The 27,810-nt window shown below is 37.8% G+C and overlaps 1 protein-coding gene across 1 annotated transcript in view; it reads left to right on the forward strand.

Annotated features, from left to right (window-relative positions):
- The first annotated feature begins 83 nt into the window (after window positions 1-83).
- CFAP69 (cilia and flagella associated protein 69) overlaps window positions 84-27,810 on the forward strand; it is a 33,943-nt gene continuing 6,216 nt past the window's right edge. Inside the window, exons 1-20 of the mRNA XM_054514059.1 lie at window positions 84-200; window positions 859-921; window positions 2,235-2,300; window positions 3,363-3,472; window positions 10,005-10,081; window positions 10,816-10,914; window positions 12,742-12,891; window positions 13,016-13,193; window positions 13,933-14,053; window positions 15,963-16,011; window positions 16,096-16,217; window positions 16,694-16,910; window positions 17,784-17,948; window positions 19,176-19,294; window positions 19,723-19,841; window positions 20,840-20,921; window positions 22,184-22,376; window positions 22,908-23,045; window positions 25,153-25,229; window positions 27,185-27,379. Of these exons, the coding sequence (XP_054370034.1) occupies window positions 84-200; window positions 859-921; window positions 2,235-2,300; window positions 3,363-3,472; window positions 10,005-10,081; window positions 10,816-10,914; window positions 12,742-12,891; window positions 13,016-13,193; window positions 13,933-14,053; window positions 15,963-16,011; window positions 16,096-16,217; window positions 16,694-16,910; window positions 17,784-17,948; window positions 19,176-19,294; window positions 19,723-19,841; window positions 20,840-20,921; window positions 22,184-22,376; window positions 22,908-23,045; window positions 25,153-25,229; window positions 27,185-27,379 (2,457 nt within the window). The remainder of the gene's footprint in view (window positions 201-858; window positions 922-2,234; window positions 2,301-3,362; window positions 3,473-10,004; window positions 10,082-10,815; window positions 10,915-12,741; window positions 12,892-13,015; window positions 13,194-13,932; window positions 14,054-15,962; window positions 16,012-16,095; window positions 16,218-16,693; window positions 16,911-17,783; window positions 17,949-19,175; window positions 19,295-19,722; window positions 19,842-20,839; window positions 20,922-22,183; window positions 22,377-22,907; window positions 23,046-25,152; window positions 25,230-27,184; window positions 27,380-27,810) is intronic.

Below are 27,810 nucleotides of genomic sequence, written 5' to 3' on the forward strand. Positions count from 1 at the left end.
AAGGGCCGGGCCGGGCCGGGCCTCGGCACCGCGCCGCTCCCATGGCAACGGCCGGGCCGCGCTGCCGCCGCGGCGGAGCCGCCATGGCCTCGCTGGCCGCGGCCGAGCCCCCCGGCCCACGGGCGGCCGTCCCGCTCCCCGGCCTCGGCCCCTCTCGCAGCGGCGGGGAGAGGCGCTCGAACGCCGCGGACGCCGCTCAGGTGAGCTCTCCCGCGGGCAGGGGCACCTCCAGCCCCGGTGCTGGCCCGAGCACTGCCCTGCCCGGCCCGGCCCTGCCACGTACCCTGTGCCTGCCCGGCCCTGCCCTGTGCCCTGCCCTGTGCCCCTGCCCTGTGCCCTGCCCTGTGCCCTGCCCGGCCCTGCCACGTACCCTGTGCCCTGCCCTGCGCCCTGCCCTGCCGTGCCCTGTGCCCTGCCCTGCCTTGTGCCTGCTCTGTGCCTGCCCTGCCCGGCCCTGCCTTGTGCCTGCTCTGTGCCTGCCCTGCCCGGCCCTGCCCTGTGCCCTGCCCTGTGCCCTGTGCCCTGCCCTGTGCCTGCCCTGCCGTGCCCTGTGCCCTGCCTTGCACTGTGCCCTGTCCTGTGCCCTGCCCTGTGCCTGCCCTGCCGTGCCCTGTGCCCTGCCGTGCCCTGTGCCCTGCCTTGCACTGTGCCCTGTCCTGTGCCCTGCCCTGTGCCCTGCCCTGCCCTTCCCTGCTGCCTTTCTCACGCTGAGAACAAACCCCGATGTGTGCTTGAATTTACCCATCCCTGAGTAAATTCATGTTGGTTTAACACGGCTATTTCACATTTTAAACGCCTTAAAAACAAAATTTAAAAATCAGTTTAAAAGAAAAAAGGTTAAAAGTGTTGCTTTTTCAGGATACACAGTCGAGATCAGTGGATTTGGATCACCTCATCGCACTACTCGGAGATTCTGGCTCAGTAAGTAACCCTGGTACCTCGCTGTCTCTGTTACACAGGTGGTAATGGGGTTTTGACAAATTTTTTATACAGTTAGCACCCACCCTGAATAAACTCAGATGGGTTTATTATACCCAACACAGGTGGCTGGAGCTACAGAGCAGAAAGATGGGTATATCTTCTGGTATCTGAATGCTTCTAAAGATGATAATTGTTATTTTTAAAATTTTTGTCAGTTATGGATTTATACTTAAAAAATACATAGGGAAAGAGAAGATCACACAGGAACTTAAAAAAAGACAAAGGCATGAGCATTCAAAAACCAGACATGCAGAATTTCTAGCATATTTGAGAATTTTAGAGTACTGAAACCTACAACTGGAAAACAGGTGTACATAGAACCTTATTGAAAGTATGCCATGAATTTATGTAATTTTCCAAGTTAACTGCTAACAGTTCTCCGGGGAGATGATTTAAATGCAGGTGAAATATACAAAGGTCAATGTTGAAGAATAAATACAACTACCTGCACACACAGGAAAAGCATCATCTCTCATGGGCTTTCACAGATGATTTTTAGTCTCCACAAGATGATTTGGCAGATTAAATTCACTAAGCCATCAAATAATTTTGATCAAAAATATGGATAATTTATGCTTTTAAAAAAGGACCTGATTAAACTAGCACATTTTAGATTAATGCCCCTCAGAGAAGTAGTTATATCTTCCCCTCTTCCCCTTTTTTAATACAGAGCTGATATAATAAACTTACTGACTGAAGGAAAACTGCCAGATGTTATTGTTTACTGCTTCTGTAGATATGATACGTAGATATAATAAAATGCCTGTAGGATTCTGGCCTGCCTCAAGTTGTAGGTGCTCAAGAGAGCTGAAATGAAAGCTGCACATCACTGACACAGTCTGACATATCCTCACTTCAGTTGTTTTCAGCTTTGAATTTGAAGGCTGTTTCCTAGAGGTGCAGAGCACTCTAAGCCACCTAGATCTACATGCTTACACATTTGTGTTGTGTGTAACATAGGTTTGGTTTTCTTAGCTGCTTTACAAAGAAGCACAAAGAATTTAAGAGTCAACACGTTTGAACAGGAGTTTTTGAAAGCCTCTTCAGTTACAAGAGAACAGACTTCATACTTAGAAATGAGGATTCATCATGGAGTTAATCCTGTTTCAAAGCACTTTGAGAATTTTGTTGCATCTTGTAAACTTTCAAATCTGGTTTCCACTTTCATTTAAACTTAAAAGGGCATAAACATAATCATTTAAGGCTCTTGGGCAAACTGCAATTAAAACCTGTTTTTCATTCTTTTATTTAAGAAAGATTTGGAAAAAGAGCAGCTGAAAACTCTGAAGAAGGTAGTCAAGCATTTTGAAAATGGATTTGTATCCTTTTTGCCACTTTAGAATTCTAAAGTCATGATGTTTTATGTATGGTAATAGCCTGACTTTTCAGTAAAGTATTTGATGCTGTACTGTGCTTCCCTGTGGAGAATAGGGATATACATTCTCATCACTGACCTCCTTGTGTGCACACAGCCAAGGTTGGCAGGTTGACAAGACTTTTGGATATTAGATTCATTTGTCACAAAATTCAATAGAAGGTTCTTACCTGTACAGTGGCTGAAAGTGTCCAAAATGTACCTGGTGTACTTTAAACTCAGAATAGAAAAACATAAAAATTGCCACTACTTAAAAAACAGCAGATAAAATAGCAAGATAAAATAGACTTCCAGTAAGGAGACATTTTAAAGAAAGATGAAATCAGACTAATTTATCTGAAATCTTTTTTCATATTTACAGTACAAACTGAAAGGTTCCAATAATGAGAAGTACTAAGGAGGGTGTTGGTATGTGGAAAAATGTTATTAATTTCATACAGTTCAGATAACTGCACAGTGATTTAAGGCATCACATTACAACTGAGTTCTGTACTTCAAGGCAGTTTCTGTGAGTCAGTAGATTGGTATTAACTTCTTAGTATCAATTCAGCTTTGATTTTGTGCCTCTACCCTTAAATTAAATAATCTCCATATGTATTTGGGTCCAGCTTTTCAAATTTCAGTTAGTCACTTGGGACTAGAGGAGAAAACAATTTAAATATCACAAGGCTGTCTCAAAATTTAGATAGGTAAATTGTGAGATAAAATTAGATAGGTAAAAGCTTTTCATCCTTCATTTTTTGGAATTTAGTGCTGAGCTTCCAGTAAGTTCATCTGAAACGACACCTAAATCAGATTTGCAAAAGTTGTACTTATGTAAAAGTAAGGCTGCTTTGAAAAGCCTAAGTATTGACTCACATACTTCTTTTAAAACACCTAACTTTGTAAATATTGGTCTTCTTTTTTCTTGGCTGTGTCTTTGAAGAGTGATGAGCACAGTTTTCAGCTTTTTCTGCTGATTCATAGTGGTACAGATGATCTGATTTCCTTAATTTCACATTAAAAGCCCCTTAAGGATGTTGCACAAATTACTGAAATTCTTATCCTGTGTGCAGAAAAAATGCATGAACAAGAGGCTTTCACTGAACCTTTATGTGAACTTATTAAATTGTTTGGGTAAGTACCTAAGCCCCTCTTTTAGAGATTTAAATACTGCTTATTAACAGGTTTATACATTTTCTAAGGAAACTGGCATATCCATACAGCATTTATCTACAAAGCACCTGTAACTGCAAGGTATCCATCCTTCCTTTTCATCAGTTGTCTTTTACTTGTGTGCAGTTTCTGGTGACATGGATGAGGAATCTATTTTAACAGTTCAGCATCTGTGCAGTTAGATGCTACATAATTCAGAACTGTGTTGCACTGGGCCCCAGCTTGCTTGGAAGTGAGGTTCCCCAAGGTCTCTTATTGCCCCAGTCAATCTGGGACTGATGGCCTCAAAGGATTCAGCAGCTGAGTGATACTGCAGTGTGTTTTGCTGTTTCAGACAAGCTCTTAAGTGAGTTTAAAAACTTAGGGGGACACAAAGACACTCTAATACCTGAAGGTAAGCATTGTAAAATGACAAGCCATATTACAGGAGAGAATGAACGTCAACAGGACTTAGGACTTATATATACTTTAAAAATGTATTGCATGAATTTCTGGACATCTTTGTTGTCATCCTGAAATGAACAGGGCAGGAGACTTTTTCTCCTTTTAATGCCTTTATTAAACGTGATCAGCTCAAGGTTGGGAAGCTCGACGGGTCTGCAGTCTCCGTCGTGTCTCCCAGGGTGACTCGCAGGAGGAGAATATATTTGCAGCTTTGTCCACTGAGGGCAGAGCTGGAGGTCCAGTCCTCGGCGGGGCTGCTTGGGCGTGACTGAGATATTGATCTCTGGGGCTTCACTCTCTCCCTGTGCCGGTCCGAGAGGATTTTCGCGGTCAGGGTGAGGGGTAACGAAGGCCGCCAGCATCTCTGCAGGCTCAGCACTCCGCTCCTCACGTCCAGACATCACTCCAGTTTCTCACCTCTATATTGGCTCGTTGGTTTGGGGGTCTTTTCAGTAAGTTTGGAGTAGCAGCTTCTCATGGCATGCAGGTCCTGAGGTTATTTTGCATGCCCCCCCTCCCAAGTCTTGTCTTTTCACTGTCTGGGGATGTCCCCTCTCTCACTGTCTTGGGGAAGAGCCATTAACTTAGCCCTAGCCACGGCCTTTACTGATACAAAAAAACCATTAACGACAGTGACTTGTAATTGTCATAACAAACAGGTAGTGCTTTAGCAGCAATAGTGGTCTGACTAGTTTTTGTAACCTTTTTCTCACAAAAAAAATTGGCAGATTTTTTGTTTATAACAGTCCCCCCTCTTTTTCTTTGATCAAGCTTAAATTCAAGCTCGCATCAACTTGCAATTTTTGACTCATGAGCTTCATATTTAATTTTTTTTGTATTGATTATAAATTTCTTGAGCACTCTGGTAATGATGGTTACTTAACTTTGTTACCTTTCTTGGTTTCTTCAGGTAGAATTTTTTGAGATCTTTAGGTTGGTCTGCACAGGCCAATCCTACTATTTTAATAAAAGAGGGAAATAAGCATAGTAAAAAGAGCAATCTTCCAAGTATACACACAGTGAGCAAACCTACTTTTTCTCATACATATTTTTTTTAAAATCTGTAGGTTATTTCACCAACTGGAATCAAGTGTAAGAGTTTGTTCTTGGTTATTTACACATGCTAATTTTTTAATTTCATTTGAAATGTTTTTAATAATTGCACTCTTTATCTCTAATACTGCTTGGAGCCTGATGATTCTGTTTAACATAGATATTGGGGTCTGAACTTGGCTTTTACAACTTTGGATTTTCTCAATTTCTATTGCGCTTTGCCTCTTCTGTTTGGTTTCTCTTAAATCTTTGTATATAGGAACTCCTAAACTTGATCTAGTTTCTTTGGGTAATAAGAGGAAAGCTGGTTTTATCATTCTAGTGGTGCAGCTGCCAGACCAGTCTCTTGACAATTTAGTGTATGCCGTAGTACCAGAGATCAAAACTAGGTTTTTAGGGCTCTCTTGAAATGTGTTAGTTTCAGTTGGGCATTCTCAATATTTACACAGTTATTTCATTTTCTAAAAGGGGTTTATCTCTTTTTCAGTATACTCATAACATTCATATACTTCACGGTGGGTACACTTGTCTCTTTCTTTTTTTTCAACAGACTCTAATTTATTTGAATCTCTTGGGATCTACTGGGGAGCTGAATTCTTTACTGCTAAATACTTCTTACAAACCATCTTTCTTACTGTTTTTACATTTCTTTTCTTTTGACTAGATCTACTGAGCTTGCTTTAGCAGCATTACATTCAAAGCACAACCAGGCTTCTCCTATAGGGCACTCTCCCAGGAGTGGCTGCCTAAAAGTGGCAGTATTCTGGGCTATCTAATACACTCTCTTATTTTTCTGATAAAGGACCAATTGGGAGAGGTTAACACAATTAGGGTTAGAATTGATGTGGACTCTAGACAAGGAGCTCACGTCTTCCTCCTCATAGAGGGGTTGGTAGCACTTACTGCACGGCTCTCCTGGGCTCCCAGAGCACCACCAGCAATGAGAGCCATCATTGCTACCCTTCCCAAGAGTCTGGTATGGGCCATCTTGCACAGCCTGCCCACCCGGCCTGGCCTCTTGGGGAATTTTACTGAGAAGAAGCTTCCAAGCTCTCTAGAGTCTCTTCTACCTGCTCCTCTGGTTAAACTTCTCTTGGTCTGTTCCCTACCAATTTTAGTCTCTCTTATGGGAGTGCTCTGTAGAGGATTAACCTGGAGTCTTTAGAACCAATGTGGGGGAACTTAACTAGAATTAGTTATTTACAGTCTTAAACTTTTTACAAACTCATTTTACACAGAACTGTCCTGAAACATTTTAAGCTATGTTAGGGCTCTGATACCAATTATTTTCCTATACAGTTCAGTCTTTTTGACTCATCTTTCTGAGAGTCAGCTTTAAATCTTTTGATCCTTTTATCACAGTATACTCGGGTGAATTAACTGTGTGATGTGGTTGAATCCTGTCCAGTGCTCAGAGGTGAGAGTGATGTGGAATCCGGTCCAATGCCAGAGGGAGAAGCTGATGTCTGATCTGGTCCTGTACCTGGGGGTGAGAGTGGTGTGGACTCTGGCCCAATGCCAGAGAGACAAACTGATGGAGTCTGGTCTAATGCCAGAGAGAGAGTGGGGTGGAGTCTGGTCCAATGCCAGAATGCCAGAGGGACTAACTGGTGTGTAGTCCGGTCCAATGCCAGGGGGAAAAACTGATGTTGAATCCTGGTCCAATGCCAGGGGGTGAGAGTGATGTGGGTGAAACACTTTTCTTTTGGTCTTCACAGTCGAATTAGTGATGAGGAGTACCTGAAACGGGCTTTCAAATATAGGCATTAATGGTCTGCTATTTTATGATTCTATCAAAACTCAGTTTCTTCGGTTAATGTATAATTGGTTAATTTCTCTTTTTCCATAGCTGCATGTTTCTCTCATCAACTCCTGCATACTCTGTATCTTGCAGGGAGTTGTATTTCTGTTCGCTAACTTAACTCTTAAAGTGCTTTTTTCTCCTATTTTTCTGTGTATTAAACTTACTGGTTTTCTGTTCTATTTTTCAAGATCTTATCTATTCATCTCTTGCCTCTGTTTCTTACTTTCACTAACAGCTTAAATACTACTTTCCTTTCAACCCCTTACACTTAAAACAAATTTTTTTCTCACACTATTTTTCAACACAATCCACTTCCGTCTAAGGAGATGTGGTAAAACTTATAATGCACAATCTACATTACTTATACTTTAATTTGTCTACATTCACCCACTTTTATTTCTCATTCACTTTCACACATTCCTTCACACTCACGTCACAAAGTGGATCTTTATTGCTAGAAAATCACGGGTGCCTGTAGCCCCCGCTCACCTTGGGGCTGGCCTCTAGGGCTCAGTATCTCTGGGCTTCTTCGAAGGGCCCTGACTCTGGTTGCCTCCGGTGCTCGTTCACCTGTGAGGCTGTCTGTGTGTCACTCACGCTCTACAGCTATGGCCCCCTCACACGTCTGGGGAACATTAGTCTGGTTTGCAGCTCACACACACTTCCTTGGCCACCTGCCCAGGGAACAGTAGCCTGGTTTTGTTTGTGACTCACTCTCACACATGCAACAAGACAACAATAAGGTACTATAGTAGAAGAAATGTATTTGAATATGTGTATAGAGGCTTTGCTCCAGAAGTCCCAGTTGCCCTTGATGGGCTGCAGCTGCGATGTCCTTAATTGAGCTGCAGCTGTAACCAATGAAGATGACCGAGATAAAAGGGGGCAGGTTAGCCAGTCAGGGAGAGTCTTAGAAGAGCCCTGACCTGAGGGAGAACAGCATGCAGCAAGAAGAGTCAGTGAAGATCTGCAGCCATGAGAATACAGCAAAGAAGTATAGACTTTAAAAATCTAATAGAAGGACAACAAGTGGTGATCCTGACGTGATAGTTAGCAGAAGACAAGACAGCCAAGAGCTGCAACATGAACAGCCAAGAGCTGCAACAGAACAGTCAAGACCTGCGGTAGTAGCTAGCAAAAGATGAGACAGCTGAAAGCTGTGACAGCCAAGAGCTGCGACAGAACATAGCCTTTAAGTCAGAGAGCTGTAAAAGAGTATAGTCTTTGAGCAAGGAGCTATGTGTGTTGAACATGGCCTGTGAGTCATAGAGAAATGTGAATGTTGAACATAACCTGTGAGTCATAGAGAAATGTATGTATTGTACTTGAAAATCTCTACAACTGTTAACTTGTGTAAAAGAAAAGGGGGAAATATAGTAGAAGAAATGTATTTAAATATCTGTATAGAGGCTTTGCCCCGGAAGTCCCAGTTACCCTTGATGAGCTGCAGCTGCGATGTCCTTAATTGAGCTGCAGCTGTGACCAATGAAGATGACCGAGATAAAAGGGGGTGGGTAAGTCAGTCAGGGAGAGCCTTAGAAGAGCCCTGACCTGAGGGAGAACAGCATGCAGCAAGAAGAGTCAGGGAAGATCTGCAGCTATGAGAATATAGCAAAGAAGTAGAGACTTTAAAAATCTGATAGAAGAACAACAAGGTACCTTTTACTTTCACATCACTCATTACAAGTTTAGGTGTTACTGGCCAGTCCTAGTGCTATTGGATATCCTTCTAGTTTTTGTAACCTTTTTCTCACAAAAAAAAATTGGCAGATTTTTTGTTTATAACAATACTATATTTTAAGTAATCTGTAGAATAGAATTTAGGTGTTATCTGCACTCATCAGTAGTTTTCTCCTCCTCAATAATTCAGTAAGTTATTTATGGTATGCTAGTAGCTACAGTTACTCCTGTATTTAATTTCATATCAGGAGAATAAGGAAAAAAAAACCCACCAGATAGAAAACTAGTAAAAGAGATATTCAGATAAATTTTTACATAGCTTCCTCTCAGCTGTTAGGTTTATTAAACACAGAATTTCTCAGCTGAATCTTTTAGTTCCCTAAGCACCCTGAGATGTACTGTTTTTTCTTTGCTGCTACACAGTGGGAGTGAGGAGGTACACCATGGAGTTTAATTTTCTTTGGTGTTTGCTAGAAGCATGATAAAACTGAGAATGAGTGTATAAAGTCGGTAAAATGTATCTGTGAGACTTTTCCTCTTTTAGAGCAGTTCAGCACTAATTATGGTTTCTGCAATGAATATATTTTAGAAAATTGCACCCTTGGGTTTTGCTTTAATTTCTGTAATATGGAAATTCCACCACAATTCACTACTGCTTCATATGACAGAGAAGTCTTTAAACCAGAGTTAGGGGATTTTTTTTTTTTTAGGATTCAGTTTCAGATGCATTAATTTCTCCAGTAAAATAGTAAAATATTCCACTCTTTTGTAACTGCTTCTGTTTACCTGTCTTCTTCCCACTTTCTTTTTTTCAATGTCTTGTTTCTCCCTCCCGTGCCTCTCCCAGCAGTTATTCCATTGTTCGTTCTTTACTTTCTTTTCCTCTGGCAGTGTTTACAGAGGTAAACTTACTGGAAAGCTGCTTCCACAGTATGTACTGCAGAGACCTTAGCATAATATTGTAATGTTTACTGTTAGACAGTTTTTAGCACTTAAATGTTTATGTCTGAGTATTTTGAATATGTTATTGAGTATTTATTAATATCCTGTTTTTAAAAATAAATTTGTTATTGTGCTATTTGGAGTCAGTTTATTGGGTTTGTTTACTTTTATCCATTTCAAGAGGTCTTGCCCATAGATAGGTCCCTTTTTTCCACCTCTGCACATGTCTGTACATAGCCTAGCTTTGTAATAGCCTGATAGTGCCTAGGTTGTAGGATTTAGTCTTCCACATTTAAATGACATTTGTTTGTTCAGCATGTCTTGTTGCATCATATTTGAATTATTAAAATATTATCTATGAACGTTTACCACTAATTGCCAACATGTAATTGCAGATTATTGATTATTAAGCTTTCAGAGTAGAATCAGCATTGCAAAGAGTGCATTCATCCTAGAAAATGTGTCCTTATCTGAAAAAATTGTCAAGGAAGAAGGGAAGAGCTACTGAACTTTTCTGGTGGCTTCATTAACTATTACATTGTTGTAATATTTTTAAATTTCATTTTGCAGGTTACCATTTCTAAAAAGGAAATCATCTGATGAAGCAAACTATTCCGTTGAAGTTTCACAATCCATTACACAACTGGGTGAGTGTAACCTGATATGCCACAATAAAATTATTATTATGCCACAATAAAATCAACTGTATTATTAGAATGATTTTAATTTATTGTTACTCCTTAGTAAATGTAGGTAATTTCTTTAAATTATTCATTCAATCCTCTGTAATTTTTTCATATTAGAAACAGTTTTTACTTTGCTCTGCAGCTAACCTGAAGATTGGCTTGCAGAATCAAAAGCTACATGAGAAAATGTTATCAGTGCACATGAAGAAGTAAACGTGTATCTAGCCTGTTCCATTTCATTTCGATCTGAGAAATGGGGGTGTCACTCTAAACACTGAAACCTGGGATGCCAGGAATATGTATCCTTCCTGCTTCTATGCTCCCTTTATTTCATATCATATCTTCTTAGAAGACTTTCTAATGGCATGGTAGTGATGACAACAGCTTAGTGTAGTAGCTTAGTAGCTTTCCTCAGAATTCCCCAACTTCTGGAATACTATCCAGTGCCTTGTAAGTGTCTGTAGCCATAAAGCAGAGAAGGTAACTTTTTGATTAAACTTAGGCTACTCCTCTAGATGCCTTTGTCCTCTCCAGTGTGGGAGTCTCTGCCTCTTGAATATTTTATAATGAAACTTTGCATGAAATTACAAATTTGTAGGTAATACTAAGTGCTGTAAAAAGAAAAATACTGTGTTAAGAGTACTTTCTAAAAAATTATAAAGTCTGTTAATTACATTTATTTCTCTTTCTGACAGGTTACTTGATGAGCGTGCAAAGCTCTCAGGTTAGAATACAAATCTGTAAGAGTGTTGTTAATTTTTTTAATATGGAGCTACCAGGAAAACTACTTTCAGGTAAAGCAGGGTATTTTTATTTTTTAATGATCCCAACTACTTTGAAATGCCTCTTTAAATTAGCTATTGATTAATTTTTCTTTATAACTATGGTTACTGTATCTCATATATTAAATATATAACATTGGCAAATATATAATTAACATGTTTTTATAGAGGTGCGTATTCTAAATCTGAAATAAGTTCATCAATGTACAAGGAATTAATTATTACTTACAAAATTATCATTAAATAGCATCCAGAAAATGTGAAGTGATACAAGATCTCTGAAATATGGATAATGGAGGGGAAAAGAAAAGCAGTTAGGATCAGAATAGATAAGAAGGGAAATGTAGTTTCAGGTTTTTATATGTAGCCTGGAGAGAAGCAGCTCTGCTTTCACTTGTGTTGTGAGGGATAGATCTGAATCCGTTTAAGTTTGATTGAGTTCATATTATATGGACACCTTTGAGCATAGGTTTGAATAAATGGTGTGACTTATCTCTGCAGAAAGAGGCTATGCATGAACTCAGGCATGATCAGAATCCACTATTATATAATTCCTTTGACTCTTAGGATAGTGCCAGAGGCTGTGGTCAGGTGAAGTTAGTCATGGATCCCTCCCAGAGGGGCACAGCATCCCATGCTCTGAGACTGCACTGTCTTTATAGGCAGCCAACCTCAAGTGAATATTGCCACAGTGTGGCTCAGGAGGGCAGGTCAAGGAGCATGCTTGATATCACTGTGCTCCCCTGCTGTGTTCCTGCAGTGGGGTACTAACCCTGTGCCCTTTTATAAGTTTTCATCTATTTTAGGAGGCCTAAAGAAGCTGCTGCTACTACAACCCTTTCAAAATTCTAGAAATAGGAAAGCATCCAAATCTGTTTTTACCTTACTAACAAGACTCAAACCCTGCACGTAGCTATGTGTGCATTTAGTTCTGTATCTGTAAATAATTCCATCAGGATAAATGAATGTTATTGAGCAATTTTGTTTTTCTTCATCCAGTTTAGAAAATAGGATATGTTATCTTGAAATTAAGAATGTGTTTCAGTCTGATTTTTTAAGTCAAATATTTCATCTCTAAGCATATATGTACATCTTGCCAAAGTCTGACCCTGCAGAGTTCTCTTATCTGTAAAGTAATATCAACTTTGAGCCTATCAGAGTGTGTGCTCAGTTAAACCTCATTTCACCATGCGCATTATCTGTATTTATCAATCTTGTACTTTATGAAATTTTATGTATATATACACATATATATATTTAAGCTGCTTAAAATAAACTTTGCTCTCATGAGATATCATAATATAAGCATAAATATGAATTTATTTTCTCAATGCTTCACCTTCCCCATAATTTAGTAATGAAATACAGATTTCATATGCATGGACAAAAGTAAAAACACAGACACATTAGAAAGTCAAGCTTGTAAATCAACGTTTGGATTCACCTATTTAAGTAATATGATGATAGAATGCAATAATTCTCTAGTCAACAGGCTACTGAAGAGAACTAGGTTTCTGATGACTGAAGAAAGTTTTTCACTTCTATAGCCTTGCTTTTGCTTTCATTGTCTAAATTCTAAGCAAGTAATTTGTTTCTATAGCATTGAAGTCTGCTTGAGGGTGAGTCAGTTGGTTGTTTTATAGGCACTATTCAGATATAAGAAAAGCAGCTCTTGTGTATTGGATTGTTTTTCTTAACTGCTTGAAATATGATACTTGATTTACAATCCTTTCTTTAAAAACTATGAACAGTTTATGAAGTAATCAAAATTCTGGGGTTTTACTGCATTTAATTTTACTGCAATTTACTGCATTTTAATTAAAGCTACTGTATGTGCAGGTTACCAGCCAACAAGTCCAAACTATAAAATCAGGATGGCTGAAACAGGAGGATTAGCAGAAATTCTTGTTTTGTCACTAACATTAGTTGAAAATCAACTTACTGAGAAGTTGTGGGTACTTAAAGCTCTCCAGCATCTTTCCACCTCTGGTTAGTACAAACTGTTCTTTCAATAATCTTATTACCATTGATCTTAAATCATTTGTTCTCTGACCATGCCTGAAACAATTACTGACCTATAGAGAATTAATTAGTCTGATTTACATAATTTCAGGAGAAAGTTGTGAACAAATGGTGAAGGTCCAAGCAGCCAGAAGGCTTTGTTTGTGTCTAAATGGTGCTGATCCCTCGGGACAGCTGCTGTTCCGTTCCTCAGATATCCTATGGAACCTGCTAGAAAAAGCCTCAAAAGAAGCAGCTGTTAATCAGCTCAGAAGCTTGGAATGTGTACAGTAAGTACAGGGAGCATTTAATGAATTAATTTTGTCGTTGTGGAGACATCTGGATCATTCTGTTGTGTAGCATTTTGTTTGAAGTTAACTGAGAGAAATGCAAATGGATCTCTGATGACATCCTCATTAAGATTTCAGTATTAAGATAGTAGTTGCTGTTACAGGGCAAGAACAAGGTGCTCTTCTGCATAGTGCAGGAGGAATAGCTCTATGTATTGCTTTGTACAATAGAAGAGTTAAGTGCATCATTTTGAAGCTCCCACATTAGGCATAACAGGCCAGTATTCCTTCACTATTGAAGTGCTGATGTTACAAAATTACAAGGAATTTCTATGCCATGATATACAAGGTTTATTTCTAGATCCTCTGCTGGAGTAAATAACAGGTTCTTCCTTAGTGAGTTAGACTGTTTTAACTATTTAAGATTAGACTATTCCTTCTCAATAGTCATTCAGCAATGTCCAGTTCCACATTTAGTAAATACTGTGTCTTTATATTAATTAGTTATAACACAGTGGAAGATGCAATTTTTACTATATGCATCTTGCATCTATGAATAAATAGGATGTCTAGTGGTACCCAAAGGAATCCACTCATAATAAAGTTTTAAGCGATTTCTCTTGTAGTTAAACCCTAAGGCTTTGAAAAGTATGATGCTGAATGAGGATTCATATATGTAGAGCTATCCAGCATTAGAATATCAAAGGAAAAGGTAAAATGCATTTCTTTTTCTTTTAAGTGCTTTGAAAGAAGCATTTGTAGAGCTCGCCTGTGGCTTCCGGCACTGCGATCATCAGCTACGGAATGACCTCTTGGTGATTGCCACCTTACTATCTGAAAGCTCTGCAGTACCTATGATTGTAAGTATTTAGAGTTGTATTCCAGACACTAGTGGCTTCTTCTTTGCTTTTATAAGCTTGGTATTCTTCCCCATTTGGATTCTAACATTTATTTCTCCTGTGTCTCCAGTGCTTTTTTTTCTTACTTGGATTTGCTGAGCAAGAAAACATTTTTTTCTTTCTGTAGTTGTCTTTACCTCAAAGAGACTTAAAATCTGTAGGTAATTAGTCCAGAATACTATCAACTGTATTTAATTCTTAGGAAATCACATTAACAGTATCTATGTGCAGAATTTAATGTTAATTCTTGTATTCTTGTATGGATTCTTGAATATGCCATTCTCCTAAAAAGAGTTTTGCACTAAATCTCATTTTTTGTTTGAAGATGTAGGCTATATTCAGATGACCCAAATCCAATGTGTGCCTCATAACTGGGAACAAGAAGGGTGTGCAGAAATCAGCTCAGGAGCTCTAAGATTCTGAGAAAATAATTAGGTCCAGTTAATAAGAGGCACATAAATTCTTTCAAAGACTACGTCACACAATGCACTACCATGACTTGCCTGAAATGTAGATGACTCATTCTTTTGTAATATTCCAGAATTTTTATGAGAAATTTGCAGAGAAATTAGCTTTATATAGATGTTAATATTGCTTTAGTCTCTTGTTTTACATTTGAGATTTACAGCTTCAAATGAAGTTGGGACATACATACTGAATAATTAAGCAATCAGATCCCTGTGGATTAATTGGCTGTTCAGGAATATATTACTTTCCTGTTGAAGAGAAGTTTACCAGTTGGCTGTATTACTAAATGAAGATTACAGACTTTTCATTCAAGCTTTTAATTTAACACCAACTAATATGAAATATCTGTTATACAATTGCAGCAACATACTGAATATCTAAAACATTCAATTTGTTTATCTGGCTGTAGAAACAGGGCATTTTATTCCTACAAAGTAAGCAAACCAGCTATGTATTTTTAATTTCTTATACTAAAAGGAAGAAAAATTGTTTCTATGCAAAGAAAATATTAAAACAACTTAATTTATGTTTTTTACTCTCAGCCTGCCTAGAGATTTTACAAGGTATAAATATAAGGTGGAAAAAACATTAACATTACTATTTAATTCTGCCTTATAGATAAAACTATAGCAATGTGCTTCAGAATGTTCCCTTCTCTTCTTAATATACTATCCAAGCAACTTCAGAAAAGTTAGTCTTATATTTTATATAGCTCACAAATCAGCACAGGAGTCTGCACCTTTGAAAAGGAAAAGTTTTCTCATCACAAGCAAACTGTGAAATTTATGTAAAGTTCATAATGATATTATTATCTTTGTGTTAGAAAAAAACCTGTTTGCTAATTGCTTACCTCAGAAACAACTCTCCTTTGCCTCTAATGTGCTGCATAGACACCTCCTGGCTTTGGTCCTATCCGTAGTTATATTAGACATTATTGTCCTTCTGTAAGCTCTCTAGGAGCTGTGATTTACAAGATTTTATTTCTGAGCTTTTCATATGTGGTATTGGTAAATTCTTCTTGCCCATACATGCAGTTTTCATATGTACTGATGATCCTGATGTAAAACATGACCAAATGCATTTTAAAAAACGGCTCTAAAAGCACTGAGAATTTTTTTGTGTTAGGTTATAGTAGTGAATACAAATGTTTGGGACTTACCCACAGAAGTTCAGACTTGTACTGAATGAAACATGGGTTTAACTAATTGTACCCTTAGGACTGCAGTTAGTTATTGTTGTATAATGTCCAAATGGTTGTTCAATTTGTTGATAAAATTCTGTTTATTCTGCCATAAGATACATTAAATTCTGTGTTCTGAAGAAAAAAGTCAAGCCAAAAGTAAATCATAAGTCTTAATTTCACTGCAATTTAATTAATGTGTGTTTTTTGAATGCCTATTAGGAAAGTGGATTTGCAAAGATCTTAATAGTACTTGCAACGTGTACTGAAGGTAAGAGATTCCATAGTGCATAATTACACAATATTTACTTTTAATTATGATGTTTTTGTAACTTATCTACCATTTCCATCATAGTTAAACTTCCCAATCCTTTGGTAAAAGGTTTTAAACTTACCTACTCCTACGAAGATTTTGAGATGAAGAAGTTACTATTTAATATAATAGGAATCTTATCTAAAGACCCATCTGCTGCACAGGTAAGTTGTAACAGAACAGAAATAATAATTTTTTTTTAAAAAAGGGAAAAGAATCACGAGAATATTACTTATCTCTCCATCTACCATAGTACAGTACACTGAAATTCTCTGTTCTCCAAATCAAGAATTAATACATAGCTTCAGACCAAGCCGTGCTGTTGATAAGTAGGATACAATTTCTATTTTAGAAAGTTACAAACTTAAACCATGCTAGGGAAATTGCTGACAAGTGATTGCAGAGCATTGTTGAAATACACCTGAAGAATATAATAAAATTTAGCAAACCACAATCTCTGGGAAAGCTACAGAATATAAAAAGAGTTTGCCTGTACTTGTACTGTTCATGACATATTTTCTCAATTAAAAATTAATTTTGTTATTGTAGGACAGATGAAGTTGACTCACCCTTTAGATTTTTCTTCTTTGCATGTGAAACCTGTAAACTGTCTCTCTTTTTCTTTGTCTGGACTCTGCAGCTCCTCAGTGAAAATCATGTGATCCCAGCTTTGCTTTATTATGTAAAACAAAATCAAAGGTCTGGATTTCCTGACTGGTCTGCTGCCCAATATGAAGAATTACAGCTTCATGCACTTGCTGTTTTAGCTTCAGTGGCTCCTATGTTAGTGGACAAATATTTGTCCTGCCAAGCGAATACTCTTCTCCTCATGTTTCTAGAATGGTGTATAGGCCAAGGTCAGTGGGTACTCATGGCTTTCACACACAGGTAACCTCAAAACAGTTCAGCTGAACCTACTTTCTTTGACAGGAAAGGAAAATGTAAAACTCATGATGTCAGAATGATTCTTTTTCATAGGCCACCTAGGAAGCATATGTTTCCAAAAAACAACCAACCTCTTTTTCCTACTAAAGGATGAGCTGGTGCCCCTCTCCCGGTGTACCATTATATTGATATTCCTTCAGACAAACACCTCTACTGTCTGTGTTTTAAGTGAGCCAGGTCCTTCCCTTGTGGCAAGAAGTCCAAGCAGGAATTCCTGCCATGAGACAGGACATGTTAACTCAGTGTCGTACATGGTAAGACAGGTTCCAGACTACAGCTGGTTTTCTGGGCATCAGATAAGAGTGTGGGCTAAGCAGAAATAGAACTAAGTGCACTCAGTTTTACTGCCCAGATTTCTAAGGATAGGTATTTTTCATCATAAAATTGGTATGTCTTCCTAGCTTTCCTAAGAAATTTCCTAAGAAATTTTTAATTGGGTTGAATGGAGATCAAAAGGTGGATATTAAATGTCATACCAAACATAACATATTTTGAGTTTGTAAAACTGCTCATGAACCTAGTAAGGGTAAAAAATGTGTAGTAATTGTAAATGTTCACCAAAATGTTACCTTTATTATGCATGTAAAAAGTATAGTTCTAAACAAAAAGGCTTATTTACTACATGGCTTTAAACAAGAATAATTTCTAACTTCAGTAGGGTTTGGGGGTTGTTGTCGTGTTTTGGGTTTTTTGGGGTTTGTTTTGTTTGTTTTATTTTTCCTGAGCACGTTATTCTGAACATAGATTGTGTGCCAAAACCAGTATTGGTTGTGATTGCTCCACAGATCCTTTCTTTGGTCGAGGTAACAGTTTCCATGGAACAGGTGGTCGTGGCACCAAACTCGCGCAAATGCGCTACAGCCTCCGAGCTCTGAGATCTGTTGTGGCCCTTTATGATGATGTTGTGAGCAAAAATTTGTGTGACCAGGGAGCAATTAGCCAGCTACTGGGTAAAGCACAATTTGTATTGCTGTTCTTTAATTAGTACATTTCTGTTGACACTGAGAATGTTTTTGTGTGCTGTGTTTTTAGTGTGTCCTTCAACAGCTGAAAAACTAAAAAACCTCAACCAATTCATCCAATATGTAACTGATTTGATGTTAATTTTTTTTTTCATTTCACTACACATTGAATGAGTTAAGCAAAACAGCCAGTTTTAAAAGTCTAGATGTTTAATTTCAGAGCAAAAGCTGCCCCTTCTCACTTTTGTTACTGCATTTGGTAGATCTTGTTTTCGTTGTGGCAGTCCCCAGAAATTCCAGCCCATGAGTATTTTTCCACCTCGGTCTATCAGGGTGTTGCTTTCCACAACTCTCTTTAGCATAGAATAAAAATAATAACAAGGTACCCTTTTTTTAACAGCATGAAGAAAAAAAGCAGAATAAAACTGCTTAGTCACTGCTCCTGCAATTTTAGAGCACTTCTTGTTCAGTAACACATACCTACTGTTAAATTTGGTTTTAAGTTCCAAAACAAGCTGGTTTAAGTTCTTTTCTTACAATATCAGAAAGTTTTCAGTACTCTGAAGGAAACAAAACAAGAAAGATCCTTTGGAATTCAAAGACTGTGTTCTAATAAAAAGCCTAGAAATTAATTATTTTATAACCTCAGTTCAACTCCAGTGAAAACTCTGTGGACACCTACAGCTTCTAGTGAAATAAAAATTATTACTATACCTTACGTATCAGAATCAAGTAACTTTTACTCTAGGGGAATTTTGTGTATGAATCCCCTTCTTCCACATAGTGGTTCCAAGGCTGACTTTCTCAGCAATGGTGGTATTTCATTTCTTTCCCACATTTCCACTGTCAGTTCAAACATTTGTGAAGCTGTGGGTGAAGCAGCCAGTTTGTTGTCTTTTTCTAAGAGTTCTTTAATTCATATCAGTTCCCTGAATTCCTTACACTGGCACAATCTAAGGGGCAGCACAGAGTCTGAACAAGGGAGAAGTCAGTGCAAGCTGCTGTCATTAACTCTGTCACCAAGAGTAGAGACCGTGAAGCTGCAGCATCAGAGTGCACCACTTGCGGAAGCTATTACTGAAATGCAGGAGATAAAACTGAACTTACTTTAAAAATCCTTTCATATAAATCTGAGTTTTGTAAAAGCAGCAGCTGTAATAGAATTTTGACATGTGTATAGGGGCATTCATATATATAAAATATATCCATTTACAGGCATCCTAAAGTATGCAGCAGACATATCTAAAGAAAAAGAAAGTATTGCTCTACTGGAAATCCAAGCTGACGTATTCTTTATTTTGTCTGTTCTCTGTGAAGATGATAACGACAAAAAGGTATGTATCTTTCTACCTTTTACTGTGCAGAAAGTGTCAAAACATATTATATTTTCTTGTAAAGGAGACTACTTTTTTGTGTTTTAATTGAAAAGCAGGTGTCAATTGTAGTTCATTGTTAATGAGTCATGTTTCTTGACCCAGCTAAAATATAAAAACAGTCAGAAATCCACTAGCAAGTGTTGAACCTATTTGATTATTAATTTATATCATTTTTAAATTGATATATGAAAGTGTGTTAAGAAATGAATTTGAACTTTGGAAAAACTGAAAATCTTTTTTCCTATGTCTACCTCCTGCTCTAACAAGTGGACCAAATTTATTGCAATATAAATATTTACATTTCCCATTTTCCATTGTATTTTCTTACATGTTTAAATTTAGTAAATATGGCTTAAGAAACATTGTTTTAATTAACATTTCGACAGGAACTATTCAGCTGTGAAGGAATTGGTATTCTCATCTCATACTTTAAGATGGATCCGACAAGGTTATGTAGTGGAATAGGCCACAATTGTCTCCTCCTCAGTGCACTGGACTGCTTGTGGTTAGTGAAGTATTTTAGCAGCAGTAACTTGGAAAAATGTCAAGTGTTGTATTTTTTCTGCAATGCTATGACCTTTCTCTGCATATGTAGGCCTTTCTTCTGTTTATAATGTATAAAAATTCTTCATAAAATTTAATTAAAAATGATGCAAAAGAAATGGAATACACTGCATGTAAGATTTTCTAAATATGGATTCAGTGTGACAACCTTACTCCCCACACAGAGTGACCTCCTGACATGCAGAGTTACTCAAGACTTTCTAAGAGAGGCATATTGTTAGAGTCTGTAAATAACTTCAGAGGCAAGAATAGACCAATATTAGCGAAAACTATGTAAACACAAGAATTGTCTGTAAACTGGCTATATTGGGCTAGAAATATTTTAAAGATTGCCAGTACATAGGAGGAAAATAAAAACTTTACTTGTTTTAAGGCAGAGGTTGATAAATACATAAAAATCAAATATATTTGCTGGGAAAAAATACTGATACAGGAGATCTCTAGTTTCTCTGTTAATGACCATAGCAGAGGAAATAAAGAAGCAACAGCAACATGAATGCTGGCTTTCTGATCATTTTAAGCTGGGACAAGCAAACGGTTGCCAAAAATGTATTGCTTGACTCACCCCCTTGTTTTTGCTGGCAGAAATATTCATGCAGCCAGCCCTACAATAAACCAGATTAGGGACATAACCTGGTTAAATTTTAAACTCATTTACTGAGTTAGTTTCAGTTCAAATACATATTCCAATTCATTCAGAGCCTGCCAAATTTGTCAGGCTGCTTCAAGGAAGGTGTGCCACCTGCAGGAGAAGAAAGAGTAGTCAAGCAGGGTATATTTAGTTATAGGTGTAAATGAAAGGCACATGAAACATGATTTTTCTGCTCCCTGAATATTGCATACCAAATGGTATGAAATTCAGTAAAATAAATCTGATGATTGTAGAATGTTCAGAATCATAAAAGTTTTTCTACATAAGGGATATTATTTCTGTTGAAGGTCCTGTGTCATTGGATGTTGCATTGCAGAGGAATCTTTTATTGAGAAGCAGGGCGTTTTTCTCCTTCTGGATTTGTTGGCAGTAGGTATTTTTATTACTGGTTTTGTAGAATGAACAAGTAGGAAAACAACATGGCAAATTTTGTTATTTTTGTTGCAGTATCTCCTAAGACTGGTATGATACAAAAAACCCAACCAAACAAAAAACCAACACAAACAAAAAAAACCCCAAGTATATTTAACTGCCTGAGAGATAGCCAGATATCTGCTCAGAAATTATTGTATAGGTTTTCCCTGTATCTTTTTTCTTTTTTTTTAATACGTATTTGACAGAGGGAGTTTTTAATTTAACAAAATTATACTATTTTTGAAAAGAAAACCCAAACTTTGCTCTCAGTTTGGATGACATCTCTCTTTAGAAAAGCATTTCAGTTCTTCATATTGAAATTAGTAAGACCACTTGATGGCTTTAGCAGTTTTTATGTTTGAAGTTACCTTGTACATGTATCTTGTGTGTATAGCTAGTTCTGTGGATCTTGGACATGGAGCTGGCACAGACATCTCTACTCTTAGGAAATAAAAATGCACCTTCCTTGGGTCATTCACTCCTCATTCACACTGGTTGTGCTGTCAGCCCCTGATGTTCTTGCAGTGCAAGGCTGCAGACCCTCACAATAACAGAACCATAGAATGGCCTGGGTTGGAAGGGACCTTAAACATCACCCAGCTCCAACTCCCCTGGCCATGGGCAGGGCCACCTTCCTCTAGATCACGTTGCTCAAAGCCACCTCCAGCCTGTCCTATCCAGCCTTCAGGGTTGGGACATACACAGCTTCTGTGGGCAAGCTGTTCCAGTCCCTCATCAGCCTCAAAGGAAGGAATTTTTTCCCAATATTTAATCTAAACTGACCCTTTCTCAGTTTGAAGCCCTTGCCTCCTCTCAGCTGCTGCCAGAAGATCTGGCCACAAAACAGAAGGTGTGATGTGAGGTACTGCTCACCCTTTGCCTTCAGAGTTCTATTTCTTACAACAATAAACCCTGGTAGCAGTGTATTCTCCAGCATATGATCCTGGGGCCATGTCCACAAAACCTACCGTGTGATTGATTGTGCACACAGGAATGCATCTTATATGATCCTGTCCTCATGTTCCTTGATTTATGGAACTTTGCATAGCAGAATGACAGAAACTTTAAGGATGTACAAGCTTATACACTAATTTTGTGCAAATACTAGTGATTAAAGGCTTGCAGTTACTTGATTACATAGTACACAATTTCTCAGAAAGAAGGCATCAATGTGTTTTGAACAGTTTAAAACTTTCTTTACTTTATCCTTGATAAAGGTAAAGGACAACAACCTGTCCAATATAATTCTTGGAGTCTTGGTTGAATTTTCTGACAACCCTAAAACCGTTTTGCACATGAGTATCTGGCGAGGGAAGAGAGATCAGACAGCAGCTAACGTTCTAGTACAGTTATGGAGACAGGAGGAGATGGATTTGGGAGTCAAACGTGATCAATATGGAAAGATTGTTGGTAAGTTTTGTGATGCATGTGGAACTGTGAGCAGTCCAGTAAAATAATGACATTCTTTGCTCTTGTAGTCTGAATTCTGATGACAGTAAATAACAGCATTTATAACTTTACACTATAATTTTTACCAAACATAAAATATCTTCAGTTTCATTTATTTTTTATTTCATTTTAGTTATTCATTTATTTTCATTTTATTCTGGCCTCTATATGGCATTTTCTAGATCAGCTGGGAATGGACCAAGTATTGAACAGAACAATGACCAGCTTTTCTAATGCTAGACAGTTAAAACTGCTTAATTTCTTCTACGAAAGGCATTTTATTTTGTTCTATGTTGTAAAAAGAAGTGAGTGCTGTTCTCACAAATTTTTAGTCATGCTGATTAAAATTTCCTGACCCAGATTATGCTCAATTCTTGGCCAAACAATCAAAATTATTTACATGCTGTCCACAAAGATGGATTTCCTCTAAGTTTGGCAACATACTTAGAGGATACTTCATTCTTCTTCTCTGGTTTTGTGTTTTTATATTAGACACCAAGAGACCTGTTATTACCAGCTTCCAGAAACAGCAAAAGGTCATTCCAGTGCCTGCCTGCTGTCCCAGTTTTTCCATCATGGAAATTTCAGAGAGCACACGGGCAAAAATTTATTCATTATTTTGCAAGCTAGGTAAGACAAATGAGTTGCCTTGTTAGTGTCATATTTGTTATTAAACTGAACTTATAAATAAAGTTACTATTAAAAAAAAACAAAGTCAAAGGAAACATTGTGATTCAGCATCAGTACTCTCTAATTGATAGATGCTTGGTCATTATGTTATTATTTAAGTCCCTCTTTTTTAGAATTTCAAGACTTCCCCACTACTTTGCTGCCCCTACCACCAGGAAGGATTTTCTTAGGACTAAACCTAAAATTTGCTTGAAATTCTTTGCAATTTATTTTCCTACACACAATATCTCTTTCATATATTTTTGCACTTTTACATTTATTTCTTTAGACTGAGAAAGATATTACTCATTGATTGCATTTTCTAATATAATCTCTAGTTATTCTTGTTTTTTCTGTAGTCTTTCAATTGAATCAAATTCTTCTTGGTCTGTAGTGTACCAAAGCTGAACACAGTACTGCAGCAGAAGCCTCACAGCCAGATAGTTATGTTACTCTACACATCTTGTAAACAAACATTCAGACATAAATGTAACAGTAGCTGTATTCCTGGTGGCATGATATTGTTTGCTCATTCAACTTAGAATGTTGTACAGGTGGCTATTCCTACAGTTAGAATTTTCTATTTGTCCTCACTGAATTAAATTCTGTGTTTTTAGATAGTTTTTTCAGAGTAGCAAGATTAAAAAATTTTGCATTTTAGTATTTTCTTTCAAAGTGTGGTAGTCCCTCTTAATTTTTCATTGTTTGTGCACTGAATACTCATTATACCCTTGTCTTAAAACCTTGACTGAACTAAAGATAAGTGATAAATTCTTCCACATCCATGAGATTTATTTTTTGTCTGTAGAGAAAAGTTGGGTCTTAGTTGTCAGTAATTCATGTTGGATATTAATTTTTTTTCTGTTAACATTTAGCTGCATAAACATTATCTAATTATTTGTTTCAGGGGATTTTTTAGGCTTATTTTTGTTTTCATGTCCATCCTCTGCAGGTTCAAAGGTAATCAGTAATTGTTCTGAGATTGCTTGCCAGTTCTCTGCTTTACCTAGAGAATGAGCTCGTTTGAAAACATCCTTAGTTTCTCTAATAATCTGTAGCTACTTGCTCCTCTGTTGTAGGAGCTCCAGGCTCTTACTAATTTTAGTAGTGTTAATTATATTGAATGTTGGATCACAGCTGGTTTCTTTACTAAAATAAAAAGGCGAAGATTTTCTTTCAGCTGTCTTCTATATTCACAGATATCCTCCATGTTAGTTATATACATTGCACTGTCTCCTGGGAAGTACTGAAATTATAGGAAATTTGACAATAACGTATGGACATATTTTATAGTCTTTTATCAGCAACTTCCTGGGTTGCTCCATAACAGCCTGTAATCTAGAAAAGCAGTGGTGCTAAATGGTCTTTATTTACAGTATTTCTTAGCTTCAAAACATGATGTAATTATACTCTAGGCAGATGCTACTTTCCCAGTTACCACACAGATGATATGATGAAGTCTAGAAAGACTTGATATTTGATAGACTATATTTACATTTTTTTAATTAAGTGCTATAATCATTCAGTGTGCAAAAAAATTGAAACATAGTCTCAGCAACCATACTTCCCTACCTTATTCTTTTACACATACTGGGAACATTTTGTAAAAATGGAGTCATGATGCTCAAGGCATTATGCTGAAGACAATAATCTACAAGATGGAGGGACACTCATTCACAGCTTTGGAACAAAGCACTACTATAATTTTGCTGTTGGCTACTTCACAGTTAAAGCAAACTCTTTATGTGCTGAACTGCTGCTCTAGAACCTGTGATCAGTAGACTCACCTGTTTGTCTGCTTTAATAGAAATCAAACCCTTACCACAAAAGTGTAACATCCAAATGATTGGAAGGCTGACAGAGCCATTCATAAGTAAAGATTTTAGTACAGAGAGAGTGTATTATAGAGAAACGGGGGTTTTATCAGCAAAAAATGCTCAGGATCAAAAGTGACTGACTGGTGTATGTATGATGAAGATTTTGCATGTGTTTATATGACAAATAAGGTTTTTAGAATATTATATTTTAAGATCAATTCATCATACTGATGTGATTAATATTCTTTTAGGTTTTGAAAATTTACCTGGCTTATCTGCTAAGGACGTTGTTACACTTGCTATTATACAACATTATATTGACTTTAAAGTGAGTATAGTTCAAGCAAATAATACTATTGTACCTGCATTCCTAAAAATAGCAAGTATATCTCAGGACACAACAAACAAATAACCCTTCAAAAGCTGTCCCCCATGTCACAAGTCACTTCTAATTTCACATATTGAAAGCCAGTATTCAACAGCAAAAGAAACAATCCCACCTGCAGCATTGCATCAATCCCCATCTTCTTGCTTCATATTGCTACAAATGTTTGTGACCATGCAGCAAATAAGACTAGAAACTAATGCTACTTTAAAATAACTCGGAAAAAAAATAGTTTTAACTGTTTGCCAGATCAAGACAGGAATGTGCTAGGAGTAAGAAATTGGGGAAGGACTGTGTCCTTGTGTCCTTGCACAGTAAGGTCAGTTTAAGGGGACACTATTAAAAATGGCATTAAAACCATATTTTTGTAAAGTTTCCTCTGTACTTTGCTTTGTCCCCATGTGCAGTGCCCATCCATCCATCCATCCATCCAGTGTAAAGTTAAGAATGGTGTGCCTATAGGGCACAGGGTAACAAGCTTTGTGAGAGCTGGAGAGCTGTCTTGCTCAAACAATGCTTTAGTTTATGATAAATTTATACTTAGGAACAAAGTCTGTGAGAGCTTGCAGTGCTCAGGAAATAGCAAGACTCAGTCTTTGGTTGATAATTCCAGCTTCTGTTGATAGCTTGTGTTGCAGTTTGCTCTAATAATGTCTGCGATTTAGGATTTTAAGAATACGAAGTAGGACTCTATAGTAGAGGAAATGTATTGTACCTGAATATCTGTATAGAGACTTTGCCCCGGGAGGTCCCGGTTGTCCTTGATGGGCTGCAGCTGCGATGTCCTTAACTGGGCTGCAGCTGTGACCAGTGAAGATAACTGGGATAAAAGGGGGCGGGTTAGCCAGTCAGGGAGAGCCTTGAGGGAGCCCTGAACTGAGAGAGACAGCATGCAGAGGAAGGAGTCTGTGCGGTGAAGATCTGCAGCTGTAAGAACACACTGAGGAGGTATGGACTTTAGAAATCTGATAACAACAGTATGGGACTCTAGAAAAATAGAACAACAGCAATTAGTGACCCTGATGTGATAGCAGAAGATGAGACAGCCAAGAGCTGTGGCAGCCAAGAGCTGCGGTGATATTTGGTAGAAGATGTGGCAGCTGAGAGCTGCGAAAGAACGTAGCCTTTGGGTCAAGGAGCTGTGAAAGAGTATGGCCTTTGAGCAAGGAGCTATGTGTGTTGTACATGGCCTTTGAGTCATGGGGGAATATGTGTGTATTGTACTTGAAGTATTGTATGTAAAACCTGATTCTGTAAGTAAAAGAAAAGGGGAAATATAGTAGAGGAAATGTATTGTACTTGAATATCTGTAATTGAATATCTCTATAGATGCTCTGCCCCGGAGGTCCTGGTTGCCCTTGATGGGCTGCAGCTGCGATGTCCTTCACTGGGCTGCAGCTGTGACCAATGAAGATAACTGGGATAAAAGGGGGCAGGTTAGCCAGTCAGGGAGAGCCTTGGAGGAGCTCTGAACTGAGAGAGAACAGCATGCAGAGAAGGAGTCTGTGCGGTGAAGATCTGCAGCTGTAAGAATACACCGAGGAAGTATGGACTTTAGAAATCTGATAAGAACAGCAGTATGGGACTCTAGAAAAATAGAACAACAACAGGACTCAACACTTTGCTCTTGTAAATTGGTATCTTGAAGCTATTCCTTCAGAATTTCTGTAGTTATCAGCATTCTTGTTGCCCCTCTTTGAATCAAGTTTGGTCTTGGGAAGGCTTAAGGAGGCTTATCATGACTGAATCTGGCATAGTAGTAGTGCAGTCTAACCTTGCATAAAAATTTTAAGAAGTCAAACAAAAATAAGGAGCGATATGGTTGCTCTGTTTTATTTTGAATAATTGGAACTGAAGAATGTGGTAAAAACTGAATATGGTGTATGTTTCACACACAGGTTGGAGAGGTTTGGAGTGAAATATCTGCAGAAATAAAAGAAGAATTCAGGCCTGTTACATCAGATGAGAGAGCCTTGAAGCTTATTTTAGAGGTGACAGAAAATACTGGAAGAAGGGTTCTTGGTCTGCAGACTGAAGCGCTTGGAAGACAACACGACCAGGAAATGAAGGAAGAGAAACAATTTTACAAGGAAGTAAGACAAAGGAGTATTTAAATAAGGAAAGCCCACCTAAGCTTTTTTTTCCCATTCTTATGCAGATTTTCTTATTATATAATGTTGAGAATCCTGTTCCTGAGCACTGCTTGAAAAGTTTAAATCTGTCGCGGCAGCCAAATTTTACCTTTAAATTAAATTAGGTTAACCTCAGTCCTCCCAGCTTCTATAAATTCCACAGTATTTAGAGAGTAACATGAAAAAATGAAGTAGTATCATCAGTGATGCATCAGCAATGGAGTAATGAGAAATGATCATTATTTTACCATAGAGTTGCACTCGTGTTCATCTGTAGCAGATGACAGTAAAAAGTACTTATTACAACTGCACCTGCTTCTTAAAATGAAATACAAGTCCCTGTTATAAGCTCCCTTGCTGAATATTCACAGGCCTTTATTACTTCAGAAAGT

The sequence above is a fragment of the Molothrus ater genome, chromosome 1, assembly GCF_012460135.2.
Source record: "Molothrus ater isolate BHLD 08-10-18 breed brown headed cowbird chromosome 1, BPBGC_Mater_1.1, whole genome shotgun sequence".
NCBI lineage: Eukaryota > Metazoa > Chordata > Aves > Passeriformes > Icteridae > Molothrus > Molothrus ater.